Here is a 19,394-nt window from a genome sequence, read left to right on the forward strand (position 1 = left end):
GCACCAATTAGTGCCAATTACTTTCCTTAGCAATGGGACTATACCAATTAACAATCTAAAAGTTCTACCCTGAAAAGGCTTAAATTGAGGTGGAAAGAGACAAATAATATTATATGCCGCATAACAGGCACTAAGGAGAAATTTTATTTTATTAATTTAAAATTTTTTTTCTTTATTGATTTTAGAGAGAGAGGGAGAGAGAGAGAGCTAGAAACATGATGAGAGAGAACATCTTGGCCGCCTCCTGCATGCCCCCCACTCAGGATTGGGCCCACAATCTGGGCATGTGCCTTGCCCTGACCAGGAATTGAACCGGTGACCTCTTGGTGCATGGGTCAATGCTCAACCACTGAGCCCCACTGGCCGAGCCTAAGGAGAAATTTTAAACAGGAAACAAAGATTAAAAAAAATGTCAGAGTGTTTGTCTTTTTAATAGGGTAGTCAGCATCAATAAGATTCCATTTAAGCAGACATGTCAAGGAGATTGAAACCAAAAAAAAAAATCAAGCATTTATCTGGAAGAAGAGTATTCCATGCAGAGAGAAGAAAAAACTCAAAGTACCAGGGACAGAGATGTTGTTAATGAGTCTGAGATATATTAAAAAGTCAGGCCCAGCCGGTGTGGCTCATACACCAAGAGGTCACCTGTTTGATTCCCAGCCAGGGCACATGCCCAGATTGTGGGTCTAATCCCCCGTGGGGGGCATACAGGAGGTGGCCAATCAATGTCCTCTATCATCGATGTTTCTATCTCTTTCCCTTTCCTTCCTCTCTCTCTAAAATCAATAAAGAGAGTAAAAAAAAGCATCAAAGACTTAAAAAAAAGTCAGATCATTTATTTTAATATATAAAAATTCTTACATTACTTAGAAGGTATATGTAATGTGGCCTCCTCCTCTCCAATTTGATCTTTTATTACTCTTGCCCTGCTTTCTCTATCTCAGCCTTGCTGATAATACTGTCCAAATTGATCAACAGATTCAATATAATTCTTATCAAAACCCCAGTTGCCTTTTTTGAAGAAATTGACAAGCTGATCCTAAAATGCTTACGGAAATGAAAAGAATCCAGAATAGCCAAAACGATGTTGAAAAAAACCCAAAGCTGGAAGAATTAGAGTTCCTGATATGTAAACGCATTACAAAGCTATAGTAATCAAGACAACATGGTACTGGCATAAGGAAAGATATACAGATCATTGGAACAGACTAGAGAATCCAGAAATAAACACTAACAGTTATGGTCAAGTGAGTTTTGAAAAGGTGTCAACAATTCAATGGGGAAAGAACAATATTTTCAACAAGTGGTGCTAGGATAACTGGATCTTCACATGCAAAAGAATGAAGTTGGAATTTTATCGCACAACACATACAAAAATAAACTGAAAATGGATCATATGTCTAAATTTAAGAGCAAAAACTAAATTTTGCAGAACACCACCATAAAAAAGTGGAAGGACAACTAACTCCCAGACTGAGAGAAAAACTTTCAAATCATGTATCCAATAAGGGAACTGTATCTAGAATATATAAATACACCACTCGGAAATACTAAGACAACCTTATTGGAAAATAGAAAAATTACTCAGAAATTAAAAGGAATGAACTATTGATATATGTAACAACCTAACAGGCTAAGCACTGTGTTTAGAGAAAAAAGTTTATCTCAGAAAGTTATTAAGGGGGTTAGAATATATATCCTCCAAATATGCTACTTTGGCATAAGGATTATTTTGAGTTGAAGGGAACTGAGAATCAATACATAACGGGGAGTTAGTTCTCTGCCTCCCTCAAAAGCAGGGCATAAATTTCCCTTTGTGAAGTTGTCCTTTTTCCCTTACAAGGAAAAAGAGAGTAACTCTTCTCATCAGAGACACCGAGTAGACACTGAGATAAATTTGAATAAACAAACCTTATTAAAATAACCTCCATTAGCTTCCCCATATATTGTCTAGTCATCTTCCCATTTTTAATCATCCCCTGAAACCCAAATCACCTTTCCTTTGTAAAAAGAATATAAGCCCCCAAGTATGCTTTTCTGTGAATACTCAGGCACATAAAATGTTCATAAAAATTATATGCTTTTTGTTTTGTAAATCTGTCAATAGTTTCATTCATAGGCTCCCAGCTACTGAACTTAAGAAGGTAGTAGGAAAAGTTTTTGCTCTAACAGTTTTATACTACATGAATCTATTTACATAACATTCTCAAAATAACAAAAACTATAAAAATGAAGAAGATACCAGTGATCACTAGAGGACATGGACAGGGAAGGAGAGGCATGACTACAAATAAACAGCATGAATGAATTCGTTTGTGATAATGACAGTTCTTGATTGTGGTCAATTACACAAATCTATACATGAGATAAAATCGCAAAAAACTACACAAACACACACATGCAGATTTTTAAATGGTGAAAACTGTAGTTTGGTTAATATTAACATACTATGGGAAACTGAGTAAAGAGTACATGAGACTCAATTAACTATTTTTTTCCTTTGTACTATTTTTGAAACTGCCTGCTTTGAAAAATGGAATATAACCATAAAAGTTATTTTCCTATTAGTTCTTTTTTAAAAAATATTTTTTGTTTATTGATTTTAGAGACAGAGGGGGGGGAGGGAGGGAGGGAGGGAGGGAGAGAGAGAGAGAGAGAGAGAGAGAGAGAGAAAGAAACATCTATGAGAGAGAACATCGATTAGTGGCCTCCTGCATGCCCCACACTGGGAATTGGGCCCACGACCTGGGCATGTGCCCTGACAGAGAATCAAATGGCGACCTCTTGGTGCATGGGTCAACACTCAACCTGTGAGCCACACCAGCTGGGCTCATTAGTTCTTTATTTAAACTATAACATTCCATAATACCTTTTTAGGATAGCCTGGTCAATATCTTTTTTTTAATCCACACCTGAGGATATTTTTCTATTTATCTTTCGACAGAATGGGAGGGAGAGAGAGGGAGAGGAAGGGAGAGAGAGAGAAACATCAATGTGAGAGGAACACATCAACTGGTTGCCTCCCGCATGACCCGACCAGGGTCAGTGATAAACCGCAATCGAGGTACATGCCCTTGGCCAGAATCGAACAGTGACTCATTGGTCTGTGGGCCGACACTCTACCGCTAAGCCAAACAGGCCAGGGCCTGGTCAATATCTTTAAATTTTTATAATAACTTTGTTCTGTTCTGGTTAAGCTTTTTAAAAGAAGGAAAGAAGATAAGAAAATAATTAAACATACAAAAATTTAACTACAAAGATTTCACCACTATAAAATAATTAGTAATAACCCAGATAACCAATAATTAGAAATAGGTGAAATAAATTCTGTTACAACCACCCAATGGAAGTCTATGAGGTCATAATAATCATGCTGTAGAATAATATTTAATGGCATAAAAAGATATTTTCATTAAATTTAAATAAAATGTGGTTGCATTATCACAATTTTAAGACAATGATATTTATACTTAAAAAGAAGACTTCATACCCAAAAGAAATTATTTTTAATGGACAACGCAGACACTTATTCAGAAGATAAACAAATTATCAAAGAAGATATACAAATCAGCAATAAGCACATAAGATGTTGAACATCATTAGGCATTAGGGAAATACAAATAAAAACCATAATGAGCCCCCGAATAGCCACAGCAATCTTGAAAAAGAAAAACAAAGTTGGAGGGATCACATTACCAGATTTCAGGTTATACTACAAAGCCACTGTAATCAAAACAGCCTGGTACTGGCACAAGAACAGGCAGATAGATCAATGGAACAGAATAGAGAACCCAGAAATGGACCCAAGACAGTATGCTCAATTAATATTTGACAAAGGGGGCAAGAGCATACAGTGGAGTCAAGACAGCCTCTTTAATAAATGGTGTTGGGAAAACTGGACAGCTACATGCAAAAAAATGAAACTAGACCATCAACTTACACCATACACAAGAATAAACTCAAAATGGATGAAAGACTTAAGTGTGACTCATGAATCCATAAAAATCCTAGAAGTAAATGTAAGCAACAAAATTTCAGACATCATACGCAGCAGAATTTTCACTGATAACATCACCTAAGGCAACAGAAACAAAGGAGAAAAGGAACACATGGGACTACATCAAACTAAAAAGCTTCTGCACAGCAAAAGAAACAACCACCAAAATGGAAAGGCAACCTACTATATGGGAGAACATCATTCCCAATGAAATATCAGATAAGGGGTTAATTTCCAATATATATAGAGTGCACATACAACTCCACAAAAGGAAGACAAAGAACCCAATTAAAAAATGGGCAGAGGAACTAAACAGACACCTCTCCAAACAGGACATACAAATGGCTAAGACACATATGAAGAAATGCTCAACATCACTAATCATCAGAGAGATGCAAATTAAAACAACAATGAGGTATCACCTCACACCTGTCAGAATGGCCACCATCAACAAATCATTAAACAACTGTTGGCGAGGGTGTGGAGAAAAGGGCATTCTAGTACACTGCTGGTGGGAATGCAGACTGGTGCAGCCACTATGGAAAACAATATGGTGTTACCTCAAAAAATTAAATATTGAACTGCCATTTGACCCGGCGATCCCACTTCTAGAAATATACCCGGAGAAGCTTAAAAAACCAATCAGAAAGAATATACGTACCCCCATGTTCGTAGCAGCACTATTTACAATAGCTTCCCATAAAACAGGTACATTGAAGACTTCATATGTACCATTTAAAATCCTAAGTCTTACCCCTCATTCTATCTAATGCTGTTGCAAACAGTACTGTGATGGGTTAAACATACGTATTTTGTCCAGTTTCAAAGATATACTATAACAGCACCTAGTGTCAGGCTCCAGGTACTTGCCTTTTATATGATGTAGGTTTCTGCTCTGCACTTACACATGCATAAATCTCTGTGGGAAAAACAACCCTTAGGAATAGAGAAGACCTTACTCCTTTCTTCTTCAAGGCATAGATGGTCCTGAGACACAAAGCATTCAGCTTATCAACTGGTCCTATAGGATTGAGTAACCAGTAGTCAACTATTCAATGCCTTTTTTTTTTTTAAATTTGTTCCAGCCTTTAGTTTTATTTTGTTGTTTTATTTTTTCCTCTTAGGCAGATCACACAGCATCTCTGAAAAATCCAGAAAAGCCTAAGCTTTTTTATTTTATTTTTCAATTACAGTTTACTTTCAATATTATTTCGTATTGGTTTTAGGTGTATAGCACAGTGGTTAAGTGGTTAGATAGTTTTCTTTCTTTCTTTCTTTCTTTCTTTCTTTCTTTCTTTCTTTCTTTCTTTCTTTCTTTCTTTCTTTCTATCCATCCATCCCCCCACACACACACACACACTTTACAAAAGTGTTCCCCCGATATTTCCACTACCCACCTGGCACATACATAGTTATTACAACATTACTGATTATATTCTCTATGCTGTACTTTATATCCCCATTACTATTCTGTAACTACCAATCTATATTTCTTATTTCCTTCCCTTCACCTTTTCACCCATTCTCCCTAACTCCCTCCCCTCTGGCAACCATCAGTTTGTTCTCTGAATCTATGCATCTGCTTTTGGTTGTTCATTTATACTGTTCTTCAGATTCTACATATAAGTAAAATCATAAGGTATTTGTCTTTCTCTGACTGACTTATGTCATTCAGTATAATACCCTCCAGGGCTATCCATGCTCTCAGCAAATGGCAGGAGTTTATTATTTTTTACAGCTGACAGTATTCCATTATGTAAATGTACCCCAGCTTTTTTTATCCACTCGTCTATTAATGGGCACTTGAGCTACTTCCATATGATAAATAACGCTACAATGGACATAAGGGTGTATATATATTCTTTCCAATTAGTGTTTTGGGTTTCTTTGGATATATGCCCAGAAGTATAAAGCAGTGTCATAAAGCAGTTCCATTTTTAATATTTTGAGGACCCTCAATAACGTTTTCACAGTGGCTGCACCAATCTGCATTCTCACCAATGGTACACAAGGGTTCCCTTTTCTCCAATCCTCACCAACACACTTTTGTTGATTTATTGATGATAGCCATTCTGACAGGTGCAGGTGTGAGGTGATACCTCATTGTGATTTTAATTTGCATTTCTCTGATACTTAGTGATGCTGAGCATCTTTTCATGTCAATTGGCCATTGTATGTCTTCTCATCAATGCATTCTTTTTTTTTTTTTTTTTTTTTTTATCCTCACCCAAGGATATTTTTCCATTTTTTGTAGAGATAGAGTGGGAGAGAGAGAGAGGAAGGGAGAGAGAGAGAGAGAGAAACATCGACGTGAAAGGACACATCGAGTGGCTGCCACCCGCTCGACCAACCAGGGCCAGGGACAAACTGCAACCGAAGTACGTGCCCTTAGCGGGAACCGAACCCGGGTTTCTCCGGACCACAGGCCGACGCTCTAACCGCTGAGCCAAACTGGCCAGGGCTCATCAATGCATTCTTAAATGAGTTTCCCATCCTTCCCTTTTTAACTCCCATATCCCTATCCCATCCTCAGGCACAAGCAGTGCAGGTCACCATCTGAGACCCTTCCCCAGCAGCAGCAGCAGAAGGTGATCAGAAGCTTGACCCAGCCCAAGAAGCAGCAAGGCTCTGGCAGCAGAGACCCACCCCTGACAACTGCTGCAGCAGATTGGCAGTGGAGCCCCTCCCCCAGTAGCAGCGAAGTCCTGGAGGCTGAGCATCCTCAGTTCCCAGTAGCAGCAGAGGGTTCTGGTGCTGAGAGCATCCCCTATCAAAAGCAGAAGCAGTAGCAGCGCAAACCGGAAAATTTCTACAAGTTCAAGAACATTGAAATCATATCAAAGAACTTCTCAGATGACAATGGCATGAAACTAGAAATTAACTACAATAAAAACACTCAAAAACATTCGTAAAAACATGGAGGATAAATAGCATGTTATTAACCAATGAGATGAAGAAAGAAATAAAAGAGTTCCTGTAAACTAATGACAATAAACACACAACAACACAAAATCTATGGTACACGGCAAAGCACTCCTGAGAGTGAAGTTCACAGCAATACAGACCTACCTCAAGAAAGAAGAAAATTTTCTAATAAACTATTTAACTCAACAACTTAAAGATTTAAAAAGAGAACAACAACAAAAAAACCCAGAGTTAGTATAAGGAAGGAAATAATAACGATCAGAAAAGAAACAAATGACATAGAGACTATAAAAAACAATACAAAATATCAATGAAACAAAGAGCTAATTCTCTGAAAAGATAAACAAGACTTATCAGCAATAAGCCAGACTCACCAAGAAACAAAGAGAGAGGACCCAAATAAACAACAAAAAAGAAAAAAAGAGATGAAGCAACAACGGACATCACAGAAATACAAATTGTAAGAAAATACTATGAAGAATTATATGCAAACAAACTCTACAACCCAGGTAAAATGGACAAATTCTTAGAATCATACAGCATTCAAAAATTCAACTGGGAAGAGTCAGAAAACCTGAACAGACCCATAACAAGTAAACAGAAGAAGTAATCAAGATACTGCCAGCAAACAAAAGCCCTGGTCCCCACGGCTTCACAGGGGAGTTTTACCAAACATTCAAAGAAGAACTATCACCTATTCTCCTCAAACTATTCCAAAAAAGTCAGGATAAAGCAAGACTTCCGAGCTCTTTTTATGAGGCCAACATAATCCTAATCCCAAAACCAGATAAAGACAGTACAAAGAAGAAAAATTACAGGCCAATATCCCTGATGAACATAGATGCCAACATCCTCAACAAAATCTTAACAAATCGAATCTAGCAATATATTTTAAAAAGTATACAGAACTTCTGGTCAAGATGGTGGCATAAGTAAACGCGGTGCTCGCCTCTTCCCACAACGACATCAAAATTACAACTAAACTACAGAACAAACATCCTTCGGAAGTGCCTACAATCAAGCTGAATGGGAGTCAGCTGGGGTGACAGCTGGAGGGGCAGCTTTCTCCAGGACTGATGTGCTGGTGGAGGCTGTTGTTCCTTTGGTGAGCCCTTCCCCTACTGGGCAGGCAGAAGGCCGCCATATCTGGGACTGCAACAATCTGGCTCACACTATTTGCCCGGCCCTGATGGTTCCCTGAGCCCCTGCCCCATCCAACTTTCAGGCCCACCCAAACTGTTTCCAGTGGCTTTACCATAGGATTGGACTGTTTTGGCTCCTGCTACAGATTATCATAAAGTATCTAAAAAAAGCACCATCTGGCCACAGTGAGCTCCATACCTCTTGTTGACTGGCCCCAGGCCCAGCACTAGACGCAGCCAGCCTTGGTTTACAGCTTGGCTTTGCCGGGCACCTCCTATCCCAGCACAAAAAGCAGCCATTGGCAGATTGCTTTGTACCTTATGCCTGGTGGCCCTGGGTAGAACACAGGCAGTGGCTGACATTGCCCCGGAGCCAGCCCACCCATTACACTCCTTTAGACCATGTCAAAGTACTGCCACCCAGCCACCTCCACAAGTGACACAATCAAGGAATGGACTCAGGGGGTACCAGAGCCCTGCTGAAGTAAGTGTTGCTCTGTTTGGTGGACCCATGGAGAGTTAATCATCCAAGGCAGTCAGAGGACAGTGATTAGTGGGCACAGCCAGTCTTTGCAGCTGATCAGCTTGAGTAAAACCCTCCCAATGACATGTTAACAGCAATCAAAACTAAAATACAACAGAAGGGTGTAAAGTTCACACCAGAGGTGCACTTCGAGGACCCAGCTGGATAATCAGGGAGGCTGTGCCACTGGACCCTACAGGATACCTACTATAACAGGCCACCCTAGGAAGTCTAGGAGACAGAGCAACTCTATCTAATACATAGAAACAAACAAAGGGAGGCAGCCAAAATGAGGAGATAAAGAATTATGTCCTAAATGAAAGAAATGAACAAAACTCCAGGAAAAATAACTAAATGAAATGGAGATAAGCAATTTAACAGATGCAGAGTTCAAAACACTGCTTACAAAGACATTCAATAAACTTAATGAGGGCCTCAAGAGCATAATAAAGAACCAGTCAAAAATGAAGGATGCACTGACTGAAATAAAGAATAGTTCACAGAATAACAGTCTGAGGAATACAGTAGACCCAGAAACATGGAAGTAGGGCACAGACTGACATCCCTCAGAAGAGGGGGTGAGGGGGTGGGGGGGTTGGGGGGGTGGGAAGAGATAAACCACAGAACTTATATGCATGTATGCATGACCAATGGACATGGACAACTAAGCCGGGGATGGGGCGGGGGTGGGGTGGGGTGGGGGTGCCAATGGGGTAAAAAGGTAAAATATCTGTAACAAAAAAATAAATAAAAAATTCATAAAAAAAAAAAAACAAATTAAAAAAAAAAAAAAAGAATAGTTCACAGAGAATCAATAGAGTAGAGCAGGTGAAGCCAAGAAGCAAACCATAGATTTGTAATATAAGGAAGCAAAAAAACACACAATCTGAACAGCAAAAAAAAAAAAAAAAAAAGAGAGAATCCAAAAAAAAGGAGGATAGTGTAAGAAGCCTCTGGGATACCTTCAAGCGTACCAGTATTCAAATCTTCAGAGTGCCAGAAGGAGAAGAGAGAGGGCAAGAAACTGAAAACCTATTTGAAACAATAATGACAGAAAACGTCCCTAACTTAGTGAAGGAAACAGACATACGAGGAAGCACAGAGTCCTAAACAAGATGAACACAAAGAGGTACACAGATACCAAGATATATTATCATCAAAATGCAAAAGGTTAAAGCCAAACAGAGAATCTTAAAAGCAGCAAGAGAAAAGCAGCCAGTTATCTTCAAGGGAGCTGCCATAAGGATGTCAGTCGATTTCTCAAAAGAAACTTTGCAGTCCAGGAGGGAGTGGCAACAAATATTTACAGTGATGAAAAGTAAGGACCTACAACCAAGATTACTCTATCCTGCAAAGCTATCATTTAGAATCGACTGACATATCAAGAGTTTCCCAGACAAGAAAAAGCTAGAGGAGTTCATCACCACCAAGCCAGTATTATGTAAAATGTTGACAGGTCTTCTTAAAGAAGAAAATAAAAAACTATGAACAATAAAATGGCAGTAAATACATGATAACATGTCTTTGTGTATGCCTCTTTGTGTTCATCTTGTGTTGGCGAGGGTGTGGAGAAAAGGAGACTCTAGTACACTGCTAGTGGGAATGCAGACTGGTGCAGCTGCTATGGAAAACAATATGGTGTTTCCTCAAAATACTAAAGATTGAACTGCCATTTGACCCAGTGATTCCACTTCTAAGAATACATCCCAAGAAGCCTGAAACACCAATCAGAAAGAATATATGTACCCCTAGGTTCAGAGCAGCACTATTTACAAGAGCTAAGATCTGGAAACAGCCCAAGTGCCCATCAATAGATGAGTGGATAAAAAAGCTGTGGTACATATACAGAATGGAACACTATGCATCTGGAAGAAAGAAAGATCTCTTATCCTTTGAGACGACATGGAGGCACCTGGAGAGTATTATGCTAAGTGAAATAAGCCAATCAGGGAAAGACAAATATCATATGATCTAACTTATTTGTAGAATATAATGAACAAAACAGACCCAGAGACATAAAAGAGGGGATTAGAATGACAAACTTTAAGGAAAAGTGGGGGAAGGGGAGATAAAACAAAGAACATATATACATATATGCATAACCAATGGACATAGACAACAATATTGTGAGGGAGGACAGGAGTGGGAAGGAAGGTGTCAATGGGGGGAAAAGGAGAAACATCTGTAACAAAAATGAAAAAAATAAAAATAATAATAATAATAAACAACAACAACAACAAAAACCCAGAAGCCTATATAGATCACTTCAGGTATCCAACATTTAAAGTATAAAGAGACAATTTCTAGAAACACACAGTCTCCCAAAACTGGACCAGGAAGAAATAGAAAACCTGAACAGACCAATAACAACTAAGGAAATTGAAGAGGTAATCAAGACTCTCCCAGCAAACAAAGCCCAGGCCCAGATGGCTTCATGGGGGAGTTTTACCGAACATTCAAAGAATAACTAATACCCATTCTCCTCAAACTATTTCAAAAAATTCAAGAAGAAGGAAGACTTCCAAACTCATTTTATGAAGCCAGCATAATTCTAATTCCAAAACCAGAAAAAGACACTACAAAGAAAGAAAACTACAGGCCAATATCCCTGATGATCATAGATGCCAAAATCCTGAACAAAATACTAGCAAATCGGATCCAGCAATACACCAAAAAAATTATCCCCCATGACCAAGTTGGATTCATCCCAGGGATGCAAGGCTGGTACAATATTCGCAAATCAATAAACATGATACACCACATAAATAAAGTGAAGAATAAAAACCACATGATCATATCAATAGATGCCGAAAAAGCTTTCGACAAAATCCAGCATCCATTTCTGATAAAAATGCTCAGCAATCTGGGAATAGAGGGATCATATCTCGACATAATAAAGGCCATATATGGAAGACCTACAGCCAACATCATACTCAATGGGCAAAAACTAAAAGCATTTCCCTTAAGAACAGGAACAAGGCAAGGATGCCCACTTTCGCCACTCTTATTTAATATAGTACTGGAAGTCTTAGCCACAACAATCAGACAGGAAGAAAAAATAAAAGGGATCCAAATTGGAAAAGAGGAAGTGAAATTGTCATTATTTGCAGATGACATGATACTATATGTAGAAAACCCCCAAAATTTACTAGACTTAATCAAAATTTTATCAAGTCTTAATCAAGACTTAACCATCAAAAATTTACTAGACTTAATAAATGAATTTGGCAAAGTAGCAGGATACAAAATTAACGTCAAGAAATCGATGGCATTCTTATACACCAATGATGAACTCACAGAAAGAGAAACTAAGAAAACAATTCCATTTACCATTGAGGCAAAAAAATTAAGATACCTAGGAATAAACTTAACCAAAGAAGTAAAGGACCTATTCGCAGAAAACTACAGGTCATTAAAAAAAGAAATAGAGGAAGATATAAAAAAGTGGAAGCACATACCCTGTTCATGGATTGGGAGAATTAACATCATTAAAATGTCCATATTATCCAAAGCAATCTATAGATTCAATGCAATCCCCATCAAAATACCAATGGCATGCTTCACAGAATTAGAACAAGTACTTCAAAAGTTCATATGGAACCAAAAAAGACCTCGAATAGCCACAGCAATCTTGAAAAATAAGAACAAAGTTGGAGGGATCACATTACCAGATTTCAGGTTATACTACAAGGCCACCGTAATCAAAACAGCCTGGTACTGGCACAAGAACAGGCATATAGACCAGTGGAACAGAACAGAGAACCCAGAAATGGACCCAAGGCAATATGCTCAATTAATATTTGACAAAGGTGGCAAGAACATGCAGTGGAGTTAAGGACAGCCTCTTTAATAAATGGTGCTGGGAAAATAAGACAGCTACATACAGAAAAATGAAACTAGACCATCAACTTACACCCTACACAAGAATAAACTCAAAATGGATAAAAGACTTAAATGTGACTCATGAATCCATAAAAATCCTAGAAGAAAATGTAGGCAACAAAATTTCAGACATCATACGCAGCAGAATTTTCACTGATACATCACCTAAGGCAATAGAAACAAAGGAGAAAAGAACACATGGGACTACAGCAAACTCAAAAGCTTCTGCACAGCGAAAGATACAATCATCAAAACGGAAAGGCTACCCACTGTATAGAAGAGCATAATTGCCAATGATATATCAGATAAGGGATTAATTTCCAATATATACAACTCATACAACTCCACAAAAGGTAGACAAAGAACCCAATTAAAAAACGGGCAGAGGTACTAAATAGACACCTTTCCAAACAGGACATACAAATGGCTAAGAGACATATGAAGAAATACTCAACATCACTAATCGTCAGAGAGATGCAAATTAAAACAACAATGAGGTATCACTTCACACCTGTCAAAATGGCTGCCATCAACAAATCATCAAACAACAAGTGTTGGTGACTGGTGCAGCCACTATGGAAAACAATATGGTGTTACCTCAAAAAATTAAAAATTGAACTTCCATTTAACCCAGTGATCCCGCTTCCAGGAATATACCCTAAGAAGCCTGAAACACCAATCACAAAGAATATATGTACCCCCATGTTCGTACCAGCACTATTTACAATAGCTAAGATCTGGAAACAGCCGAAGTGTCCATCAGTAGACAAATGGATAAAAAAGTTGTGGTACATATACACAATAGAGTACTACGCAGCTGTAAGAAAGAAAGATCTCTTATCCTTTGAGACTACATGGAGGGACCTGGAAAGTATCATCCTAAGTGAAATAAGCCAAACAGAGAAAGACAAGTATCATATGATCTCACTTATTTGTGGAATATAATGAACATAACAGTCTGAGGAATGGGGTAGTCCCAGAGACGTGGAAGTGGGGTACAGACTGACAATCCCCAGAAGAGGGGGTGGTGGGGAGAGATAAACCACAGAACTTATATGCATGTATGCATGAACAGTGGACATGGACAACAGAGCTGGGGACAGGGCAGGGAGGGAAAGGGAGGGGGGAATCAGTGGGGGGAAAAGGAGAAACATCTGTAACAAAATTAATTAATAAAAAAAAAAAAAGAATAAATATGGTGGTTTTATGCAAGAAAAAAAAAGTATAAAGAGACACAAGCTGGGAATTAAGAGAGTTATAACCATTAAACTGCTTTGGGAAATGGGGTAAGTCATAGAATCCTTTATTTTTTATCCAAATGAAGAAAATAGGTTACTTAACTCAGGGATCTCTAATGACCAGGGTTAGAATACAGACACACAGGGTTTTATTATACTTCATTTTACTGTACTTTGTAGATATTGCATTTTTTACAAATTAAAATAAGTTCTCCCAGCAGCAAAAAGATTATGACTGGCTGAAGGCTCAGATGATGGTTAGCATGTTTTAGCAATAAAGTAACTTTAAATTAAGGAATGTACATAGCTTTTTCAGACATAATGCTATTGCACACTTAAAAGATTAAGCATAGTGTAAACATAACTTCTATATTCACTAGTAGACCAAAAAAATTCATGTGACTCACTTTATTGCAATATTCGCTCTTATTGCGGTAGTCTAGAACCAACCCCACAAGGTATACCTGTACTGTCAATAGACTGAATTGAAGGTACACAGATTACCAGATAAATGATCTAATTTGTTCTTGGGTAAAATTTAATATGAAAATATAGTAGTGAGCCCTGTCTGGTTTCGCTCAGCAGTTAGTGTCCACCCTCAAAACAAAGGGTCACAGGTTCGATTTCTGGTCAAGGGCGCGTACTTGGGTTGCAGGTTCAATCCCTGGCTCTGGTCAGGGTTGTATGGGAGACAACCAATCGATGTGTCTGTCTTGTATCGATATTTCTTTTTCTCTCCCTCCTTCCCTCAACTCTATCTAAAAATCAATGGAAAAATGTCCTCGGGTGAAGATTAACCAAAAAACGAAAGAAAATATGGCAGTGAATTTTATCATTAGCAAGTATCACTGTTAAGAAAACAAAATGCATACATTATACAGATAGCAAATGAAACTAGTGAGTCTAGACTTCTTTTAACAAGTGACAGAGTTATAAAAAAGTTATTAAGCAAAGAAGTGACAATATACCTCAGAAACATATAATAAAAAATGGAAAAAATGATCAATAAAGTTATACTTTAATTTGAATGACAGACCATCCTTATTACCAAAGTACTAAGAAGCTCAATTCACTTGATGACATTTAAAATGTAGACACTAAACAATGTTCTTTTGCTCATATAAAGCACAATTTTATAAAACAGTAAACGTAAAGAACAAAGTAACTTTATTTACAAACTGAGGAAATTATTTATACTTGTTATTTTCACAATTTACTCAAGAATTTTTCATTAAAAAGGCCTGGCTGGTGTGGCTCAGAGGTTGAGTGGTGACCCATGCACCCAGAAGTCACTGGTTCGATGCCCAGTCAGGGCACATGCCCAGGTGTGGGCCCAATCCCCAGTGGGGGGCATGCAGGAGGTAGCCAATTGATGTTCTCACTCACTGATGTTTCTCTCTTTCTCTCACTCTCCCTTTCTCTCTCTCTAAAATCAATAAAAAAAAGAAAAAAGAAAAAAAGACTGACATAATAAAATAAAAATGTTTAAAAAGTAAGTTCTGATTATCACACTCAACAAGGAAAAGTATTCAATGGTTTCATGTAAATCAAACTATTCAATTATTTACCAATAAGATTTCTCTACAGAAAGCAGAATAATCCTTTACTTTGCTAAAGATATTTTATGCAAGAAGGTTCTCAGAAATCAAAACATACCTGGTCATTTTGAGGAGACAGAGGCAGGTTAGGCAATGAGGGACGGGACCATGGGAAGGGAAGGCTGAGACACATAAGTTTGAGATAACTTGGAGCTCAGCACACAGGCAGGTAACCCAGTACACAGTATATCTGAAGGTTTATTTGGACTCTATAGATCTCAATATAAAACTAAACCAGCATGGCAAATTATGCCTCCAAGTCCAGAACCTCCTAGTCCCCATTTATAGAAATGCAAATTAGAAGCTCCTGGAAGGAGCACATAACAAAATCCTGGAAAGTCTGATTTCAAGCAAGGCAACAGGCTTGCTGAATTAGTTCTGCTGCAAAACTATAGACTGTGTTTCTACTGCAGAAAACCAGGTTACCTTAGAAAGGATCATAGGAAACCAAGGTTGGGTTTGTGGGAGAAACCAAAATCAAGCATAGGGTTGCTCCAAGGGTATTTCCCCTCCTCCTCTGAGAGAAGCTGAAATTATCAAAAAAAAGGGAAGCCGCTAAGGCTCCTATAGATGACCTAGGGCTGAACCCAGTCAAGTGGAAAACACAAGCTTTAAAATGTATGGATGTTGCCCAGCCAGTGTGGTCAGCGGATAGAGCATCGTCCCATGAACTGAGAGATTCCGGTTTGATTTCCAGGCACACGCTGGAGCTGTGAGCTGGATCCCCACTGGGGGGTGTGCAGGAGGCAGCGAATCAATGTTTCTCTTTCACATTGATGTTCTTATCTCTTTCTCCCTTCCTCTCTCTCTAAAAAAAGTCAAAACATATTTTTTTTACAATGTACGGATGTTGCTAAGGCAGAATTCCTTGAAAGGACCCATCAGAGTATATATCTACCCCTAGACAATAGAGCCCCACCAGCAACCCACTTGGGTCCCCTCACCACTCCTTGGTCTGTGAACTCATTCTTTGATTTTGCGAGACAATAAACCAAGCACCATCACTTGGTTTCAATTTTAAATTATTCTGGGAAAACTTGTTTTTAATTGTACAACCATTTTACCAGACATAATCTTGGATAATTTAGTCCTAATAGTTCTGTTAACTCTAACCTTATTAACTTATTACATCATTTATAAAAGCTTTAAAAAATATAAAGCAAACTAGGCCTGATTTTCTTTACATATGTATATCTATTTTTTGAACTTTATTCTTTTTTAAAATATGATTTTATTGATATTTTTAGAGACAGAGGAAGGGAGAGAGAGATAGAAACATCAATGTGAGAGAGAAACATCAATCAACTGCCTCCTGCATGCTTCCTACTGGGGATCAGGCCCGCAACCTGGGCATATACCCTGACTGGGAATCAAACCTGAACCTGTCAGTCCAAGGAACGATAATCAATCCACTGAGCCACACCAGCCAGGCTTCTTTATATTTTTAAAGTGACAAAAGTATTAATAAGAATTCTAGTTATTTCTATTATACTTCCTTGAAAACATAAACCAAACATACTTACTGCTGGTTTTTTTCATTCAAAGTATTGATGCCCTGAAGATCAGAAAGAGGTGTTCTGGGATTTTTCCGAGTTATACCTAGCATTTAAAAAGCAAAAATTTTCAAATCAGTGAAAAACTAAACATGAAATAATATTTCTAAGGACAAATGAAATTAATGTACTTTAATAGCAAATATTTGCTCAACATGTCAGAAACATCTAAACAATAATATTAACAAGTCCCATGACTGTTACTTATAAATATTACTTAACCAACAGTGAACACAATTAGGGAACTTGATAATAAATTATTTTATTTCTTCTCTCATTTAAACATTATCAGGATAGAAGAATAAATGGGATGAAGGTCTAGAAATACACAAGCTCATTACTTACTTTAACATTCAAAAAATTCCTAATGATTCTTTTGTACTGACAACACGGACTATAGATTTTAAAGATTAATTAATCTTACATATAAAAATACTGAGAATAAAAGACAACAAATTGCTTCCTTAAAGATTACCAATATGTGTAAGTTTTAATTTTCTTCAAATCATTCGATAAACATTGAAGTTCTATAAGCACATGGCTATCAATTTTCATAACATATATATAGAAAAAGACATTATAGGTAAGACACAATGGAAGGAAGAAATGAAAGTATCTCTATTCAAGATAACAATCCTGTATGTTGTAGAATATCCTAAGTAACCCACAAAAAAACTATTAGGACTAATAAATGTGTTAAGTAAAATTACAATAAACAAGTAGATCAATAAAAAGAAACTGAGAGTAAAGAAATAAACCTTTACATTTATGATCAACTGAATTTTGACAAAAGTGCTAACTAAGACAATTCAATGAAAAAGAATTTCATTTTTTCAATTCCTAAGTCATGGACACCAATTTCCCCATGACAAATCATTTTCTATCCTTTATATTCATTCTTTTCTTCTGCATATTGAAACAATCATCTCAGGCCTTTCCTCAGTATTAGTAATTCAATTTTCAGCTCTTTCCTCCACTTCTTGAACTCATACAGGTGTTGCTTTACACCTCTGCTTGTTTTAGTAGTTCAATACCTATTTTCAGTATCATACCGATATTTTATATGCTCAAATGTGTGCTATTGCCTTATTGGAATCATGTTCTTAAACTCTTCTATACTGTAAACTGCTCACAGAAAATGTTCTTCTCTTTCTTAGGAGTATTTTTCCTGCAAAGAAAATAGGGTGTTTCTTTTATGCATATTATGATTTCTTTTTTTTTTTTTTTATCCTCACCGAGGACATTTTTCCATTTTTTGTTCAGGTATAGTGGGAGGAAGAGAGAGGTACAGAGAGAGAGAGAGAAATATCGATGTGAAAGGAACACATCGAGTGGCTGCCACCCGCACAACCCACCAGGGCCGGGGACAAACTGCAACCGAGGTACACGCCCTTAGCAGGAACCGAACCTGGGTCTCTCAGGACCGCAGGCTGACGCTCTAACCGCTGAACCAAACCGGCCAGGGCAAGCATATTATGATTTCTTTATTTCCCTCTGACTTTAACATCAATCATTAAATGTTTTAAACATTAAAAAGGCATAAGGAATAGTATACTGAACACTTGCATCTGATCACTCAGATTAAAAAATGAAGCCCAGTGTACCACTCTAATCCCATCCAAATAGCAAAGTCTGACAGTTCTAATGATGCTAAGTATATCCACTTTGTGATACAGTAAGTCCACTGATAAATTTTGCCCAAGGAACAAAATTATATGTATACAAAATGATGCAAAGTAGAATGTTTGGATAGCTGGATTCCTCACAATAGCTCAATAGAGTACACAACCCTTATATCCACCAAGAAATGAATGATAAATACAAAGTTGTATATACAACTGTATATATATATGTGTGCATATGGAATAAAAGTCAGCAACAAATTACTGATATACAAAACCAACACAAATGAATATGTATATCATTATATTGCATAACATAAAACACAAAAGAATACAGTATGTATAATTCCATTTCTGTAAATTGTTTAGTAAAGGCAAAACTAATTTATATAGTAATAAAAATCTTTTTTACAGAAATCTTAACGAAAGTTGCCTAAAAAAACTGGGAAAATGTACGAAAAGAGCAAGAATAAATTTTCTGATGGTTTTATTCCAGAATTTTTTTTTTTTTTTTTTTTTGGTACGTGCCCCTAGCGGGAATCAAACCCAGGACTCTTTGGTCCACAGGCCGACGCTCCAACCGCTGAGCCAGGCCAGGGCTATTCCAACACTTTAATCATTTTGTGTTCATATTTTAGATTTGTCTCTTACCTTGTAGCTGAATTTTATTTTATTTTTTGTAACCGCATAATCTGTCTTTTAATTGTTTACCTTAGTTCATTTTAATTTTTGGTATCACTGATATATCTGAAATTTTTTCTGCCTTTTTATGTTATGCTTTGTATTTACCCTAATCATTGTACAGTTTTATCCAGATTTTATTTATATTCTGATTTCTTTCTAAGTTATATACACTTTCCTCTTGAATGATCCTTGAATTTTTAACATATTCATGAATTCTAATCTAAATTATT

The 19,394-nt window shown here is 37.3% G+C and overlaps 1 protein-coding gene across 15 annotated transcripts in view; it reads right to left on the reverse strand.

Annotated features, from left to right (window-relative positions):
- MYO9A (myosin IXA) overlaps window positions 1-19,394 on the reverse strand; it is a 341,194-nt gene that overhangs the window by 135,090 nt on the left and 186,710 nt on the right. For all 15 annotated transcript variants that reach the window (XM_036243152.1, XM_036243160.1, XM_036243103.1 and 12 more), the window contains one exon: window positions 16,829-16,904. In XM_036243152.1, the coding sequence (XP_036099045.1) occupies window positions 16,829-16,904 (76 nt within the window). The remainder of the gene's footprint in view (window positions 1-16,828; window positions 16,905-19,394) is intronic.

The sequence above is a fragment of the Molossus molossus genome, unplaced genomic scaffold (genome assembly GCF_014108415.1).
Source record: "Molossus molossus isolate mMolMol1 unplaced genomic scaffold, mMolMol1.p scaffold_m16_p_1, whole genome shotgun sequence".
Taxonomy (NCBI): Eukaryota; Metazoa; Chordata; class Mammalia; order Chiroptera; family Molossidae; genus Molossus; species Molossus molossus.